Source organism: Erpetoichthys calabaricus, chromosome 12, assembly GCF_900747795.2.
Source record: "Erpetoichthys calabaricus chromosome 12, fErpCal1.3, whole genome shotgun sequence".
NCBI lineage: Eukaryota > Metazoa > Chordata > Cladistia > Polypteriformes > Polypteridae > Erpetoichthys > Erpetoichthys calabaricus.
In genome coordinates, this window is record NC_041405.2 from 84,883,431 (window position 1) to 84,900,281 (window position 16,851).

A 16,851-nucleotide genomic window follows, 5' to 3' on the forward strand; every position below is an offset into this window, starting at 1 on the left:
AAATACAAGCACAGACTAGATAAAATAGCTGTTTTACTGCAAGCATTATTGTTGATAAGGGGTACCCTCAACGAAACATGTCTAACACCTCCTTAGACATTATTTTTGGGATCCATATGTAACTTTTAGAGATTACAGATGAAGTATTGCAATACTGACTAACATTGGGCAAACCTCTCAAGTTCTTCACACCTGCAGGTAAACGCTAATTTTCCTAGCACATTGTTGATAACAGAACTTGAATTTGAACCTGGAGACTGAGCTGTAATAAAGGTCTGCAAATGAACAAATTATGTGATTCCAAGGGGAAACAAGCCATACCAGAGAGAGAATCCAGCCACTGACCAGGCCATCAACCAGCTGACTACTAGATACTATACTCTAGTTCCACTTAAAGGGATCATGGGTCCCTGCTGCCAACAACTCAACTGTGTTGGTGACCATTGACGCCAAAAGATCATTGTGGGTCCCAAATCATAGATAACGTTTGTCTGCATTGGATCAGGTGTTTCAGATATTAATATCCTTTTGCTTTGTAGTATTGGACCCCAAGACCAGATTATCATATTAAATACTGTGTCTTGGGGTGTTGGACCCCAGGACCGACTAGCATACTAAATCCTCACCATAGAATTTTGTCACACTTTAACTTTGCAAGACTCTCATTCAACCTTAACTATGCTTGTTTCTTGTTTGCAGTTCTATTGTTGGGACTGTTTTTTCTTTTACCTCCTTGAAATGAACATTGTAATTCATCCACTTGTTTGATAGTGTGTTATGACCAGGTACTTGAATTCTTCTTGCCTTAGGAATTGAATCACACCCTAATATCTATTTTTCTGCAGCAACATCTTTCAAAGAAGATTTGAACCATGGAGATATGGATGGTATATAGGAGGAAAAGCTAATCATCTGCAACCACAACCAGGCAAATTAACTCTTTTTTTATAAGCAACATGTTTTTATTGAATACTAGGGCGCTTCGCTCGCCAACCCCTGTGTTTGGTTAATCCATCCATCCATCATCCAACCTGCTATATCATAACTACAGGGTCACTGGGCAGGGCGCTAGCCCATCGCAGGGCTCGCACACACTAGGGACAATTTAGAATCGTCAATCCACCCAACCTGCATGTCTTTGGACTGTGGGAAGAAGCACCCGGAGGAAAGCCACACAGACACGGGGAGAACATGCACACTCCAGGCAGAGAGGACCAGGGAAGCGAACCCAGGTCTCCTAACTGCGAGGCAGCAGCACTAGCCACTTCACCACCGTGCCGCTGTTTGGTTAACCGGATATACAATTTTAAAAGCTTTTTTCTTCTTTGGAATTGTTTCAGTTTCATCAGTTGCACTTTTTACTTTAAAGGTTTATTAAAAACAATATTTGGAATTACCTTTTCTTCAAGATCGCATAGAATTTTGAATTCGTTTTTGGAGATACATTGTGACAACGCTACGTATAATTGCCCGTGAGTGAATATTGTTTCTGTTTCTCTAATAAATAATCCGACGTTTTCTAATGGTTGTCCCCGTTATTTGTTAATTGTCATAGCAAAAGCTATTCTCACGGTAAACTGTAAACATTTTAATACGAATGGCATATCACAATCTCCTTTGGTGTCTATTGTTATTCGCGGAATACATACATCACCTTTCTTGTCGCCTGTTAAAATTTGCATCACTTCTCCATCATCATAAATATACACCTAACCGAATTGTGTATTCTTTGAAATGAAACTTGTCGTTGCTTTAACTGTTGCGGGACGACCTTGCTTTGTCCTGCTATTTTTTCAATTACACCTGGCTCTGATGATTAATTACCTTTTGCTTGCGCTGAGATCTTTACTATCTTTTTTTTTTTGATACTGTAGCGACTGACGTAATAAAGTGTCACAAAAGTTTTACTTGAACAATCACCAACTTCGTAACCCCAAACACAACTGTCTAGCACCCTCTCCAACCTCTCCTCCCCCGGGTCTCGCCTCCCCCTTACCGCATCTATCAGTACCCCGCTATCAGTCTTCCGTGCTGTACTCCACCCCCCTCAATCGGACCTATCAGTCACTTAAAACAAAAAAGGCTTCAACCTGCTGGCGAGCTGCCTGTTCTGCTTGTTGCATGTCGTCGTTTTAAGAGCTGGAAGCACATGATGTGTGTCTGCCAAAAGCAATCCAACTACTTAGTTAGATGTCTGTGGACTTGTTTTAAATGATGGCTCACTGACTTATCTCGCGTGACGTTGTAAAAACAATAATTGTCCTTTATTTCCGGCCCGGGCGTGGTTAAATCTCTTTCTTGCAGGACGTATGACGTTGCTCCCGTTTATGAAGTTCTAATCTTTTAATTCTGAGCCCTATTGGATGTGCTTTGTTTTCAGTTCCACTTGTTCCGGGCTGATTATCACTTTCCTTATTTTCTAAATTTGCACCTAGATTATTGTTTTTCTTTTTAGCATTTTTTTCTCTCCACCGCTTTTGGGTCTCTTTTCTCCGCGCTTTTCTTTCTTCTTCGTTTAGTCGTCGACTTTTAATTTCTACCCTATTCATTTCATTTCTACCGTACTGACCTTATACACTTTATATGCACTGAGAGCCATGGAGCTGTGTGTGCTGCATGACTGCCTTTACACTACTGATTTTTTTTTTCTGCCCGTGGTCTTATCTTGTAAGTAGGGCGTGTCTTGCACCGTGGCAAGTCTCTTTGGTCTCGCAGGTCTTTAAAATATCTTCCGAGAGGATCACGTATCGTAGCCTTGCTTTTGCTTTGCTTTCCAGGATTTCCTTTTATAATAGAGAGATTTGTAACTATTGTTCCATTAATGGAAATGCTGCATAATTTTTATGAATTTAAATTGTTTGGCCTGAGCCAAAAGGCAAGGCTGTCGATTTACCAGTCGATCTATGTTCTTACCCTCACCTATGGCCACGAGCTTTGGGTAGTGAACGAAAGAGCAAGATCGCGGATACAAGCGGCTGAAATGAGTTTTCTCTGCAGGGTGGCTGGACTTTCCCTTAGAGATAGGGTGAGGAGTTCAGTTATCCGGGAGAGACTCGGTGTAGAGTCGCTGCTCCTCCGCATTGAGAGGAGTCAGTTGAGGTGGTTCGGGCATCTGGTCAGGATGCCCCCTGGACGCCTCCCTAGGGGGGTGTTCCGGGCATGTCCCACTGGGAGAAGGCCACGGGGCAGACCCAGGACACGCTGGAGGAATTATATCTCCCGGCTGGCCTGGGAACGCCTCGGGGTCCCCCAAGAGGAGCTGGAAGAGGTGGCCAGGGAGGCCTTCCCTGCTTTGGCTACTGCCCCCCCGACCCGACTTTGGATAAGCGGTGGACGATGGATGGATGGATTGTTTGGCATTTAACCTGTATAGCAATTGGGATAATGTAATTGAATAGTTTAGAAAGTGTGAGTGCACAACATGGTCGGTAGTTAAAGTAAAAGCACTGTATTAGAGTAAATATTTTTAGATAAATATTTTTATAAACCCATTGAATACTTGGTGTGAGAAGGCAAGTTGTCTTTAAGCATTAATGTTTATATGTAATCAGTCTAACAGATGACTATTACTGTATTAGTGATAATCATTATATTAGCAATTGCAGCATTACCAATTAAAGTCAGTCCAATTTAAATTTTTCTTTTCGGATACTGATTTTAATAATAGAATTAATAATATAGAGTTTAACATAAATGGAAATTTGTTAACTGAGAAGAATGATTGTAAATGTAAGTGATGGTATATAACAAGTGTTTTAGGAATAGGGACACTCAGGACATAAATGTCTAAAATCCATTAGTATAAGGTGAAAATATAGTTTAAACTAAAGACTCTTGCCACAAGCAAAATGTACCATTTGTTAGATAACTACTGTTTTTTCATGGTGGATGTAAATTTTATTTGTGTAACAATAATTGATATACAAGGATGGAACACATGGCAATTTTAATATATTATGAACTTTGGATTAGGATTAGATACAATATTAGGACATAAATTGTATGATATTGGGTATTAGAATTAAACATGCCAAATTAGACACAAGGTATAGTACATACATATAGTACATAGCATATTTGTAGAACAAGGTTTAAGCAAAAAAACGCTTGTGGGACAGTATTTAGCAGTGCTATTAGGAACTGGGATACTTAGGGCCATATAGACAGAAATAGTGGGTGGCAATACAGGACAAATAATATTATGGCTTCTTGGGCCTAAGTAATATAGAAAAACAAAGTAATAATTGGGCACAACAGAGATGCAATGTCTTACGGAAAGAGATGGCAAGTGTGCATTTTGTGAACTGGGAAACCCAGACACAAGCCAAAGATCCCTGTTGGTGGTAGAAGACCTTTAACATTGGTAAAGAAGCTTGGGTGTAGCTCTTGTAATTTAAATGTGATCCTGGAAAACAGCCAGTGGCTTGACTAAATGGGAGTAGTGCTGACGTCTTACAAAGGGATGACTGACACCTACTCTCTTCAAAACAACTGTTTGTTTTAATGCAACAAAGGTGGTAACCATCTGCCCCCATTGGTCTAAAGTATGGCTGTTTGGGATTGGTATGATTCAGAGACCATTCTGTAGCACAACGCCCTATTGCTTTACTCCCCCTCCCCCCTGCTCCACCATTATGATGAAGGAGTATCACATACCATAAACTGAAATGAAGACCACATTGAGAAGCACAACTCAGCAGCCATATTGAAACAGACTTGCAGCCTATCCTGAATAAAGGCATAAAATGATGACTTAACTAGAGACATTTAAAGTAACTGCAAGTCTGTGTGCCACTTGAAATTACACATCAGTATTTATCAGGTTGTATGGTTGCCAATATTCAAATGTACTTTGCTTATTGTTATTACTTTATGAATATTATCAATAATACATTATTTAAGTTGTAACTTAACTCCTGCTTGTCTTTTACTCTATGTAATTATTTGCCTGAGGCGATAGATGTTGAAGGGAAGGTGGGGAGAAGTTATAAAGTACAATTCCTTCCAAACAGTGGTAAGTCTATAGGATTTGATGCAGTCTGACAAAGGCTACACATTAATAATACAGAAGGGGAAAGCAGAGTAATATAGAACTCTACCAAGATAAAACAATGGGTAAATGAATAATGAACACCCCTCTAGAAAGTGAGGATAAACGAATGGGAAAGTCCAAAGACCCTTCCTATGAAACGGCGCTAAAATCAATAGAAGAGTCTGTAGAACACCCCTATTAATGAAGCAACATTCAGGTAAATGGGAGAGTCGACAGGAGTCAGAAAATACTGGTGCCACTAGTTGATTGGATGGAATAATATAGTTATGCATATTAAGAGTCAGATGGTGTAATGTATTAGATGAGGTAATGGAAATAGAAAAGTATAAAGGAAAATGAATTGTTTAATTGATTGCTAACTCCGTGGACTGAGATTTTTATGCAAGAAACTTTCTGCATTCTCATCTGGGCTCCTCGACTTCCTTCTTTGAAGATAGAGTAAAGTTTTTTCAACAACATACTCTCACAGTTGATTTCACTAAACTGAAATTTCTTCAACAAATTACCCAAAAAGTAACTTGTTGTCTTTTGTTCCATTGCTTTTATTGATACAATTTTGCAGTAGTTTAAAATCATATTTAAATCCTCTTTATAACATTACTGTTTATAAGTTGCAGCATCCAACTTTGACTTACCTCCTCTTTTGATAGCTGTTTATCCTTTGGAAGCTCCTCCATTTCATCTTCCTCTTCACTGTGTGATTTAACGTTGGTAGTGACATTTATTACAATTGCATGATGCTGAGGTTCTTTTTCAAGATTCGGTGAGCTTTGTAGCCTAATTGTATGGAGAATACACATAAAAACATTACCTATGGAATCTAGCACATAAGAATGTTTTCCTGCTAAATTTACAAAGAAGCCTCTCACACAGATCCGGTAAAATATTACCCAGTGCTGAGAGTTGGGAAGGTAGAAAGGTATGAAAAGTCTAAGTATTAAAGTGTGATTAATTTCTTACTTTAGTAAACATCTCTGCTGTCCTGAGTTTTTGGAGCTTCTCCAGAAATTGTCATTCTGTTCATAGCTCTTTTTCATTACATACTGTACACAGGCTCAATTAACAGCCATGATCTGCTTCTACTTTATGCTTTCTTTGGCATCCTTAGTTGTAAGGGCTGTTTATCTAGTTACACTCCACCACGTCCATCCCTTTGTATTTTAGCTATCCTTTTGGTTTTTTCTCCTCTGTCTTTATCACAGTGCTTCATCTGAAATTCTCAATTCAGTCAATTCAAAACCCATCTTACTCTCTTTCAGTGAAATTTTGAACTCCATTTAACCAGCCAACCTAAGCCTTTTACTTAATGCTATTAACTGTTAATTCATCACAGGATGAACATACAAGCTGCACACAGAATGTAACAAACAATGACAAATACATGTACTATACTATTGTTTCTAATTTTTATTTTCAGTTTTTTTTAATTTACATTTTAAATTCTACATTAGTTCCAGAAACAATCTGGGGTTACATTCTGAAGGTTCAGCCCAAGAAACAGTGATCTGCGAACCCTGATAGATTCACTTCTATCTATTGGCTAAAAAGCTGAATTGTTTGGGAATTTTGGTGAACTCTGTGAAATGCATTGAAGTCAATGAGAAAAGAGAAACTGAACAAGTATTAACACTAGAATCACTGAAGCCTGCGAAAATATTCGGAATGTCAGGCCACCTTAATTTTACTCTAACCCCCTCATCACTGTGCTAATTACGTACTAATAGTGCCTTTATTTTTCCAAAAGTGTCAATCGGCCACAGGCAGGCAGCCTGCCATCCCATCCACCAAAAAGGAAGCTGAAGTCAGACACAAAATAATCAAAGCTGACGTTTGTTTATATGGGAGTGGGGTGTCTGGAATTGTATAGGAAAATAATATATCATTATTGGAAATACATACATTTCATATGTGTTCCATGTCTACAACAATCTGTGTAAATCTAGGATGACATTTCCTTGCGAAACAAAAAATGTTGCACACATAAATAAAACATTAATTTTTTTCATATGTTATACTAATAATGACAAAATGTTGACGTGAACTGTATAATGTGTGAAGTCTGAAGTTCAAATATCAAATACACACCTTCAACAAAAGGTGTAACAAAACAAGTGTACTTTTTCTTTTTCTTCAGTTTTATTCTTGAATAATTGTTCAATTTTACATGTTTCTGTTAATGTTTGAAAACTGAAAAGTAATGACATTTGCATGCATGTTATGTTTGCATCTTTCACAGGGTAAGAACTGCTGCTTCATAATCAAGATGTTGCTAGTTCACTCCCGGGTCCTTCCTGCATTTAGTGCTTTGAGTGGTGGGCTGCTGTTATTGTTACTATTATATAATAAAGACATACATTTGATTTGAGTCTCTAATAAGTCAACAAAACAAGTGTGCTTTTATTCAAGAACTAGGTATTAAGCCTGTTACAATAACGGGTGCTAGAACAGTAGTGCATAAACATTAGTAGGAACAGTCTATTTTAAATGGCAAGGGACCGTCTATTTTCTGTTACAGTAATCCTGGCTTGTATGTGGCTGTAATATGCGTCACTGTATTGTGTGCCTTTAATTTTCTCTCGCAGTAATACGTCTCTCCAGCAAGTATTTTAATCTGTGCTGGCGTGCAGCTGATTATTGTATGTGTGGCATCTCCCCAGCAATGGATTTTATGTGCACGAAAATAAATCTACTTTTAAAAGTCATCCTATTGTAATATCATGAAAATTCGTATATTTAGGAAAACCCCTTCAACGACTGTCACTTTACACTGTACCAGGCCAAGTTTGTTAATCGCAAATATGACATCCTCAGAGTGAACACTTGCACAACCACAAACACTAATCCCACCTCTTTGGGGAAGCTGGTCTCCACGTCTCAGTACCCGATTGGATTTTTTGTGCGTTATGTTTTAGGTCTTACTTCATTTACCGAAATCCGATTGGATCGGCCGCACAATATTTTATAGGTCCCACCCTTTCTGTCTTGTGTGACGCGTCAGACGGCCTTTGAAGCATCTGCTTTGAAGCATCACACCGTGCCCCGCACATGCGCACTTCACCAGAAGACACACACACACGGACGCACACAAGGGTTTTATTAAAGAGGATAGATAAAACTGAGTAAAAATCAAATAAAAAAAATCTATATAATTTATTCAGTTTCATTCTTGAATAAAAGCACTCTTATTACGTTTGCATTTCCTGAGCTCCTGTCACTATGACTAGCACTTGCAGAGTCTGTGATGCAAGAGGTCAGTGTTATATGCTTGGGAAGCTGTCCCTGTTACTGCTCAATCTGCACTACATAGCAAGTAGAACAACATGGTTATTCCAGCAGTGCAGACACAACCTAAAATGAATCTATGCAGAACAAGTATTTTCATAATATTCTCATTATGGTCAGCTAATATACACTTCAAATGAAAATACCATGAGTATTTTTTTTTTTTTTTACTCTTGCGGCGTGCAGTTGTGGCTAGAGTATTGATTGGGTAGTGACATCAAACATGCAGAAAGTAGATTGAGCAGCACCAAGACGTATGAGGTGGAGTATGCATACAGTGTGCATGTGTGAAAGTTCTGCATATGTACAGCACAAATTAGGCAGGTAATGCAAATCAGGTAGTGACATTCCCATCCAACATGACTGCTATAGCTTTGTCACATCACACTGGCCTTGCAAAGTATCATGGAGCACTGGGGGAAAAAAAAATCTACGCTAGTTGTATAGCAAATTTTCAGGTAAAAACTTGATGAACAAGATCACAGTATGCTGTGAAAAATGCTTTGGCAAAGTTTGCCACTCAACACTACCGAGAAAAAATATTCCATCTCAGTGATGTACTCATTAAGTGCTCCTGACTTAAATCTTTCTGATTATAACAAGACATGGCTACAGATCCTGGGCATTGAATAAGATCCACTCTTTCAGTTTTGTGTACCATATGTCATAACATTTATGATAACCATAAGATATTAACTGCAAAAAAGAGTACACTATAAATCTACCACAAAGCAACAGATTGTTGAGATCAGAAAGTATCTTAGTGCATTATTTTGTGTATTCCTAACCACAAAGTGGGGAGGAGTGGGAGAGTTATGCTTGAAATTTGCCTCACTTTGGTAAATGAAAAGAAGTGTGTGTGTGCTGGAAAGAAGATTAACGTAGCATTTTACTGGTTATTTTCAATAATACTTACTTGAATAAGGTCGGTGAGTCTTTAAATTTTTGCTCTTTGAACAAGTCTTTCTTAGCCATCAGCTTCTGTTTGGGGTCTTGTGTGAGTTTTTCAAGGCAACCTTCAGGTGTGTCCTTCAGAGCAGAAGGAATTTTAGGATTTGAAACTGTATAGAAAAAAGACAAGGCAATATATTAAAGACAGGACGATATCTATTATGGCATCATTACTTTAACATGCACAGTGAAAATCTTACTTGCAAGTGCTAATCAACATGCAACATATCACAATTAGATATAACCTCAATGCTAGTAATAAAACTTAAAATGTTCAATAAATTATACTTCTGGAGTATTATGACAGAAAAAAATGTGATATTTCAAACACATACTGTACATTTCCATAGATAAAGGTTTAATTTTAACAATAAAATAGTGCAGGTCAATGCAAAGTCATTATCTGTGCAGAGCAAATTCTACCAGCTTCCTACACTGTACAATGCCAACAGCTGTGCCAAGTTTTGTTTGAACTGGGTCATTCCTTTTTGAGCTATCATGCCCTTAAGCTCACATTCTGTACTATAGGGAAAGTGGCAGGAGCTGACCCTAGATGGGATGCTAGCTTGCTGAAGAGCACTACAGTTCATTCAATTTACTTTGATACCTGCTTTTCTAGTTTGGAGTCATGGGAATCTGTGTACAATTCCAGCAGCAACCGGTACAGTGAATTATGACAAGTCCACTGCAGTGTGCACACTTACTGACTTACTATGGGTAGAAACTGGAGTCCATAAACGAAAACAACACAAACTTGTAGAAAACATGTAAACTCTCTACAAAAGCCACCATATTGTGAATTTAAACCTGCTTTTTGTCAGAATGGTGTACATGAAGGTTTGCTCTTTCAAGGTACAAATAATTTGTTAACTTGATGTATACATGTGAATAAGCCTACTAGTGAACCAACCTGCAGTTGTGCTCCCTATCTTCAGAATAGAATCCAACTTTCTGTGTCCATGACCTGGAAACAATGAGTTTGAATATCGGATGGGCAGTTAAAGAAAAAATGCCAGTGGTTCATTTTAACTGCTAAGTGGACCTCTTTCTATAGTGAAAATGTCATGGTGCTGTGGAAACTGCCCTCACAACACACTTATTTGTAGCATGGCTCAGTAAGGGTTAGTAAAAAGCAATGGATGAGAGAACTGGTCTAATTCAGGGCCTAGCCTGTGTATGCTCTTTGTGTGAAAGTGAACTTTCTCTGAGTAGTCAGATTTCCACCTACTTTGTGCAAGACCAGATGGGCACAAGTGCAATTGTACATTGTTGAAGATTGTTTTATATGCAGGGGTGGGCAAAAGTAGGCTTACAGTTCTGTTTTTGTATACAGCGTGACAGTGTCACATATTGTACATTGAAATCTTAACTTGTATTTACTTTTGTTATGTCTATAGATGTAACACCAGTCAGTAATGCTAACCTTCTTATTTGAATACTGTATTCTACTCCAGGGTCGGCCTGCCTTACATATGATGTGGTGAGGATGGTCTCTAGCACCCTGTGACTATGAAAGCAAGTTTAGAAAAAGGACGTGGTTCTAAATGAGTTTGATAATTTTGTGAAGTATTAAGATGTATGGTGACCCTGGAGGTTTTAGTTTACATAGTGATTAGCATAATACTCAACAGTACCAACAGTAAAACAAGATTTATTCTCATTACATAAAATAGTCACATGACCTCCTGATTATCTTCCAGCTCATTGTGTCTATGTAAACATAACAGGCTTCAGTAAAGGGGAATGATACACCCTATTCCCTAACTTACCTATTTATTCATTTTGATTTTATCGTATTTAGTGTATCACATGTGTGTCCATGGAAGGCAGCTTAAGGGCTTTGGTGACGGTAATTACCCGCTGAACCAGGGGATGGCACTGTGTTTTAATCCTTTCTCTTCTTCTTCCTCTGCAGAACGAAAGATTGACAGCCACTCTATTGCTAACGTCACTTCTGTTGTCTGTTTGCCTGGACACACACCCCTTCTTGCCACATGACCATATAGCCTGGGAACTGGCCATCTTGTTTCCACTTCAGTTTTCAATTTGTGCCTGAGAAAACGTCTCCATAATTACTGCACTTTTTTTTTTTTGTTCAGCAAAACTTTCAATTATACAGGGTCACCAAGGTGTTGCCTCAACTCTTTTCTTTATCTTTGGTTGTCTCCTTTTCACAAGTGATACTACTAAATTGTTATCTAGGAAATGCCAACTAACTTCTTCTCATTTTCTGATCCTACTGTGCTCTTTGGATAATGTACCCCCCTTCATGTCTAATTCTATAAGCAGCTCTTTATCTGTAGGTGTGTTTCACTGAGATCTGAAGATTCAGTCAGGGATCTCCAAATGGCAGCATGTCTTCACCTATTCAACTACCTCCAGAATAACTTTTATTCATTTCTACTCCCATTTAACACAGTTCACAGTTGCAGAGGTTGTGGCCTAACCCAATAACATCAGGCACAAGACAGGAATCAACTCTGGCACACTCATACACATGCATGAAATCACTCACACAGGGGATGCAGATAACAGAGACAAGTCAACCCAGGATACCTTTGCACCTTGAAACTGCAGCTGTACCCACTAAGCCACCTTTTCCCACATAACTTCACTTGTTACAATCTGGATATATTGTTACCTTGCAGTTATATTGTAACTTTAATTATTTTAAGACAGATGATTGTGCCTTTTGTAATGAGATTGCCACAGTCAAAGTTGTAAATTACTTACCGAGTGAAGTATCATTTTGATCTTGCTGTGCTTTTTGATACAATCAAGCTTGATTTTCTTATTGGTAATGCGAATTTCATTTTAACCATTAAAGGTACTGCTTGCAGTGCTTCTAGATTGACGGTAAGTATAATTCCACTCTTGGATCTTACAGATTGTGAGTAGGATCTCTGGTTTGTTATTTACTTTCTGCCTTCTGAGTTACTTTAGCAGCCAGTTTTTTTTTTGGGTTGAACATTTGCAATATTTGTCTTTTTGATATACCTTTCCATTACTGCTTTGTATTTCTAAATCTCTATGTACCCTGCACATTTTGCAGCAAAGTGGGCTGTAGAAGGGTAAGCTGTATTTCACTGCTAAACTTGTCACAGGCATATTTACATGTTATATCTACCGTGGCATTTCAGTGGAAGAAGAGAAGGTCTTTTCATATATAAATGCATTGCTGCTCTCTATCTGAAATGAAACTAAGGGAGGACTGTTATTTTAATACTTTAAGTAGCTAATATATGGCATAATACTGGTGGCTCAGTTATCCAGGCCTCTCAAACTTGATCTGGGGATGATCTGTCTCCACTTCATTCTGTAATACCCATATTAATGTTCATGAAAAAGTTTCATTTAGCAAATAAAGTTTACTTCTTTGTTTCCAAAAAGATGCTGACTGATTTATCAATGTCTTTATTTCTTCTCAGCTTGATTACTGTAATATTTAATTTCCTAGCCTTTTGGTGCCACAAAATTCAGAATTTGCAAAACTAGGCTACTGGCAAGCAAATTCATGTTAGGTTACACATCACCTATAAGATAGCATAGTGCTAATGCCACTGCAGTGCTCACTGGCACCACATGTCAACCACATGTCAGTATACTTTTGCTTTTTTACATTGCTGTTTTAGGTAGCTCACCATCCTTGCAAGGACTGCTCATTGTTGCTGTACTAATTGGAATTTTTTTGCAACTGTCGCAGGCTTACCGTTTTTTTTTTTTTTTGTGCCTTTGGCTCTGAAACTTCTCATTTCAATCATGAACTGCCATGTCATTTTGTTTGGGACTCATGCTCAAGCTGATACAACTTATCGGCACCGTGACATAGCTCTCTCTTTGAAGTTGCTGTCCCCACTTCCAATTCCTTGCAACAGTTCACAAACTCTTTGAAGCGGTGAGATGGTCTTTGATTCTACTGCAGTCATGCGACCAGTGACAAAGACACATCAGTACGAGTCTTGAGCACTTTGTTGTCGGTTGGCACAGCAGGGATGTTGAGTGTTACGTTATCAGATGGCACAGCAGGGACATTGATGTTGCACTGTCATGCCATATAGCAGAGATATTTCATATTGCATTTCTTTGTAGTGAAATGTTCATTAAATGGAGGCAGGCAAACCTCTTTAACTGAAGGTGCAGATGTATCTCTTGGCTTACTTCCTACACTTAACTAACCCTACAAATGGTGTTCCAAGTCCATATCTCAACTTTAAGACTCTCCCTTAATGGTTGCTCTATAATGCCTCATATGCCTTGTCTTTTTACTGCACAATTTTAGCAACAACTCTGGCATACACTGCTCACATGGGGCAACTCGATCTGCCACACTGTTCCCCAGCTCCAAAAGCCTGAGTCTCTGCCAGTAGCTATGCATCCAGACAAATGGACCTTGGCAGATGGGTAAGTGGCAGTGGAACTTCAGAGGTGACAACCTCTCAGCCGTTTTCCTACCTGAGCTGATATTGCAAACAGCATTCCAGGTTCCGGATCTCAGCATCAACGTGGCCTAGCATGTCCATATTAGGTCTCCATTGCAGTTTGTGGAGTCAGATTGAAAATCTTATCCTCATCCCACTTCTAACAACAATGTAGCACTGCACCTGCACCACATGTCAAATGGATTCTATGCACTTTACAACAATCGTTTAAGTAACTTATTCTTAAAAGGCTGCTTGCTGTTGCCGTGCTAACTGGAATTCATTTGGGACTGTAGCAGGCTTGCATTTGTATTGGCTTGCCTGCAGCTGGCTCTGAAGCTGCTCATTTGAATGATAGAATGAATACCTGCTCATTCTTTTGGTAACTCACCCAATAGCCGATGCAACTTGTGAGCATTACTACAATTATATTACTGACTGATAAATCTTATACTGATTGGTACCACTTTATTTGGCAGAACTTCTGCAGCCTTACCAACTTTCTAGGCATATTTGCTCCACTGGGTCCAATATGAGTGTTAGTTGGGACATTTAATGACCCAGCCTTTTTTGTGACACAAGTAACATTTGCATATTAGGATTTCAAATTCCTATTTCTCTCTTAAATCTGCCCTAAAAAAGTTTTAGTTGCGTGTTTATAACTTATTACCATCGGTTTTATGGATTGTAACCTATTTGCCATATTTAGTTGTACTGTTTAATGTTTGGGTTTTATCATCTTCTGTTACTTTATTCATTCTATCTTGTCTTGCATGTGTCTTGAATTTTACTGGATGTATTTGATGTCTTTTTTGTTCATTGTCCTACTTACTCAGAGCAACTATCAATTATTTACTGTATAATTACCATTACATTGTATGTTAAATGTTTATTTGATGGACCACTCTGAGTTCAAATTAAGCATTCTGTTGCTCTCAGTGTGAACTTTCCATGAATTTTGCCCTTAGTCTGGTTTTCCTCCCTTTAAACTCCCACATTCCAAAGACTTGTATGTTAGGCTAAATCATAAGAGTAAACTGTCCCTGTGTGCATGGGTGAGCACCGATAATGGGATGAGTCCTGTCTTGTGACTAATACTGCTGGGATAGGCACCAGCCACCCCTCCCACAACAATGAATTGAATTAAGCAGGTTTGATAATGTTATTACTGATATTAATGTTATTATTAATGTTATAATGTCATTACTGTTGTCATGGCTAGGAAGAATGCATTGCTATTCACAAAGCATCATCATTTATTCTTAAAGAAAAATAAATGAGCATCCTAAAATGGAAGACTATGAACACACACTTGTATTGCTATTTACAATGTCACATAAGAATAAACGTTAACATCATTTTGCATTAAGAGTAGAAAACTCACACTGATGGTTACAATGCATATAGAAATGTATAAATGGGAACTGTAATACGCAAAACAATAATTTTTTTGCATGCGTTAGCCATTCATTTAATTTTGGTTGTAACAAAATCTGTGACTCTTACAGCTTCCATAAATAACTAAACCCTTGCAGTAGAGTACACTGCTGGCCAAACAGCAGTTTTCAGCACTGATGATTTCTTTGTCCAAATACTGAACACTTACATTAACTTTAAGTCAGCTGCTTAGCTCCAGGATCTGCATTATGTGCACCAAGTGGAGATTATGCTCAAGAAGTGCAACATGCCGCTCCTCAAGCCAATTCTATCAAGCTTAACTTTTCATTCAGTTCATTGAAATAATCCTAATCCTAAAACGATTCTTAAAGGAAAATGCTCATTTTACTTCACTTTATGTTTGTTATTAGCAGACTGCGTGCTCACTAGTCACACAGATGTTTGCATAGAATAATAATAAAGAAGCAATTTGGCCTTTTTATTTATGTCTTTAACTGCGTGAAGTCCCTGCAGTGGAGGAGGTTTATACTCACTGATCCTTCTCATGATGAAGGTAATGGCTGAGATCAGCAGCAACACTATGAATGTAAATAACACTGAGCCAACAGCAATCATGAAGATGGGTGGAGCTGGTATTCGACTGGATTCTAAAGAAAATGTTACAGTGTTAAAAGCTATTTTTTAAGAGCTCTGGAACACTTATCACAAATAACAGTTTCCAAATGTCTCTTGTATCATGAAAACAAGGAAATTACCTAACAGGTTAAGAGTGGATATATGTATGGATGGACATGCATACATTTATTTATCCACTTTCTCCATCAAAAAAACTGTTTTAGATGGGGTACTCACACACACCCAGAACCATCAGTTGCCATCATGTACACATATATAATAAATCTGAGGAAAACCAAACAACCTACAGAAAAGTATCTTGGATATTTGGACAAGGTACAAACTACATGGAGACAGAGAAAGAGGCATGGTATGAACTGTAGTAGATATAGTATCTGTTTAAAAAAAAAAAAAAGATTTCGATTTTCTTTTCTTGTCTGAATATGTGGTGTCATGTGCAGAAATGTAAGAGTTATTTGTATTTATTCATAATACTAATGGGTGTCATAGTGGGTTGTTTATCACCTCACAGGTCTAATATCATAGGTTTGAACCCTGTGCTGTCCGTGTGGAGTTTGCAGGTTTCCCTATTCCTGTATTCCTCCGGGTATTCCAGGTTTTTCCAGCATCCCCAAAGATATGCTGGTTAGGTTGGTTGACTGTTTCCTGCATTGTGCTCCCTACTGCCCAAAGTTAGGGTTAGGGTTAGGCAGCTGAGAGGGAGGCAGCAAGTGCTGCTGCATCAATTATTATATATACATTTTTTAATTTTAGAGAATGTTTTTAATGTTGATCCAATATTGTTTATACTGCATGTAAACCTTCCTCTTTAAGAAAAAACAGATGAGGGTGAGGGTGAATAAATAAAAATATTAAAACATACTTGATGGATGTTTGCAATGTAGAAGACCTTACTAAAAACATTACTGGGAGCAGTAGGTAGAAAACAAAAGATAAGAAGGCACCGTCAGAATTTGGCCATATAGTTTTAATCCTTAGATAAGACAGCATGTTAAACTAATGCATTATTTTTTGAGACATCGAACAAATAGAATTTGTGTTAAATCAAATAGATAAAAAGAAAATTAATTTATTTTGAATTCAACTGTAGGTTAAATAAAAAAATAAAATGGA

General features: G+C 38.1%; 1 protein-coding gene across 2 annotated transcripts in view; it reads right to left on the reverse strand.

The window, feature by feature from the left end:
- The window catches only part of LOC114662373 (tumor necrosis factor receptor superfamily member EDAR-like), a 52,265-nt gene that overhangs the window by 10,598 nt on the left and 24,816 nt on the right, over positions 1–16,851 (reverse strand). For both annotated transcript variants that reach the window (XM_028815792.2, XM_051935181.1), the window contains 3 exons: positions 15,636–15,749; positions 9,252–9,396; positions 5,689–5,830 (listed from right to left, as the gene is read on the reverse strand). In XM_028815792.2, coding sequence (XP_028671625.1) covers positions 5,689–5,830; positions 9,252–9,396; positions 15,636–15,749 — 401 coding nt within the window. The remainder of the gene's footprint in view (positions 1–5,688; positions 5,831–9,251; positions 9,397–15,635; positions 15,750–16,851) is intronic.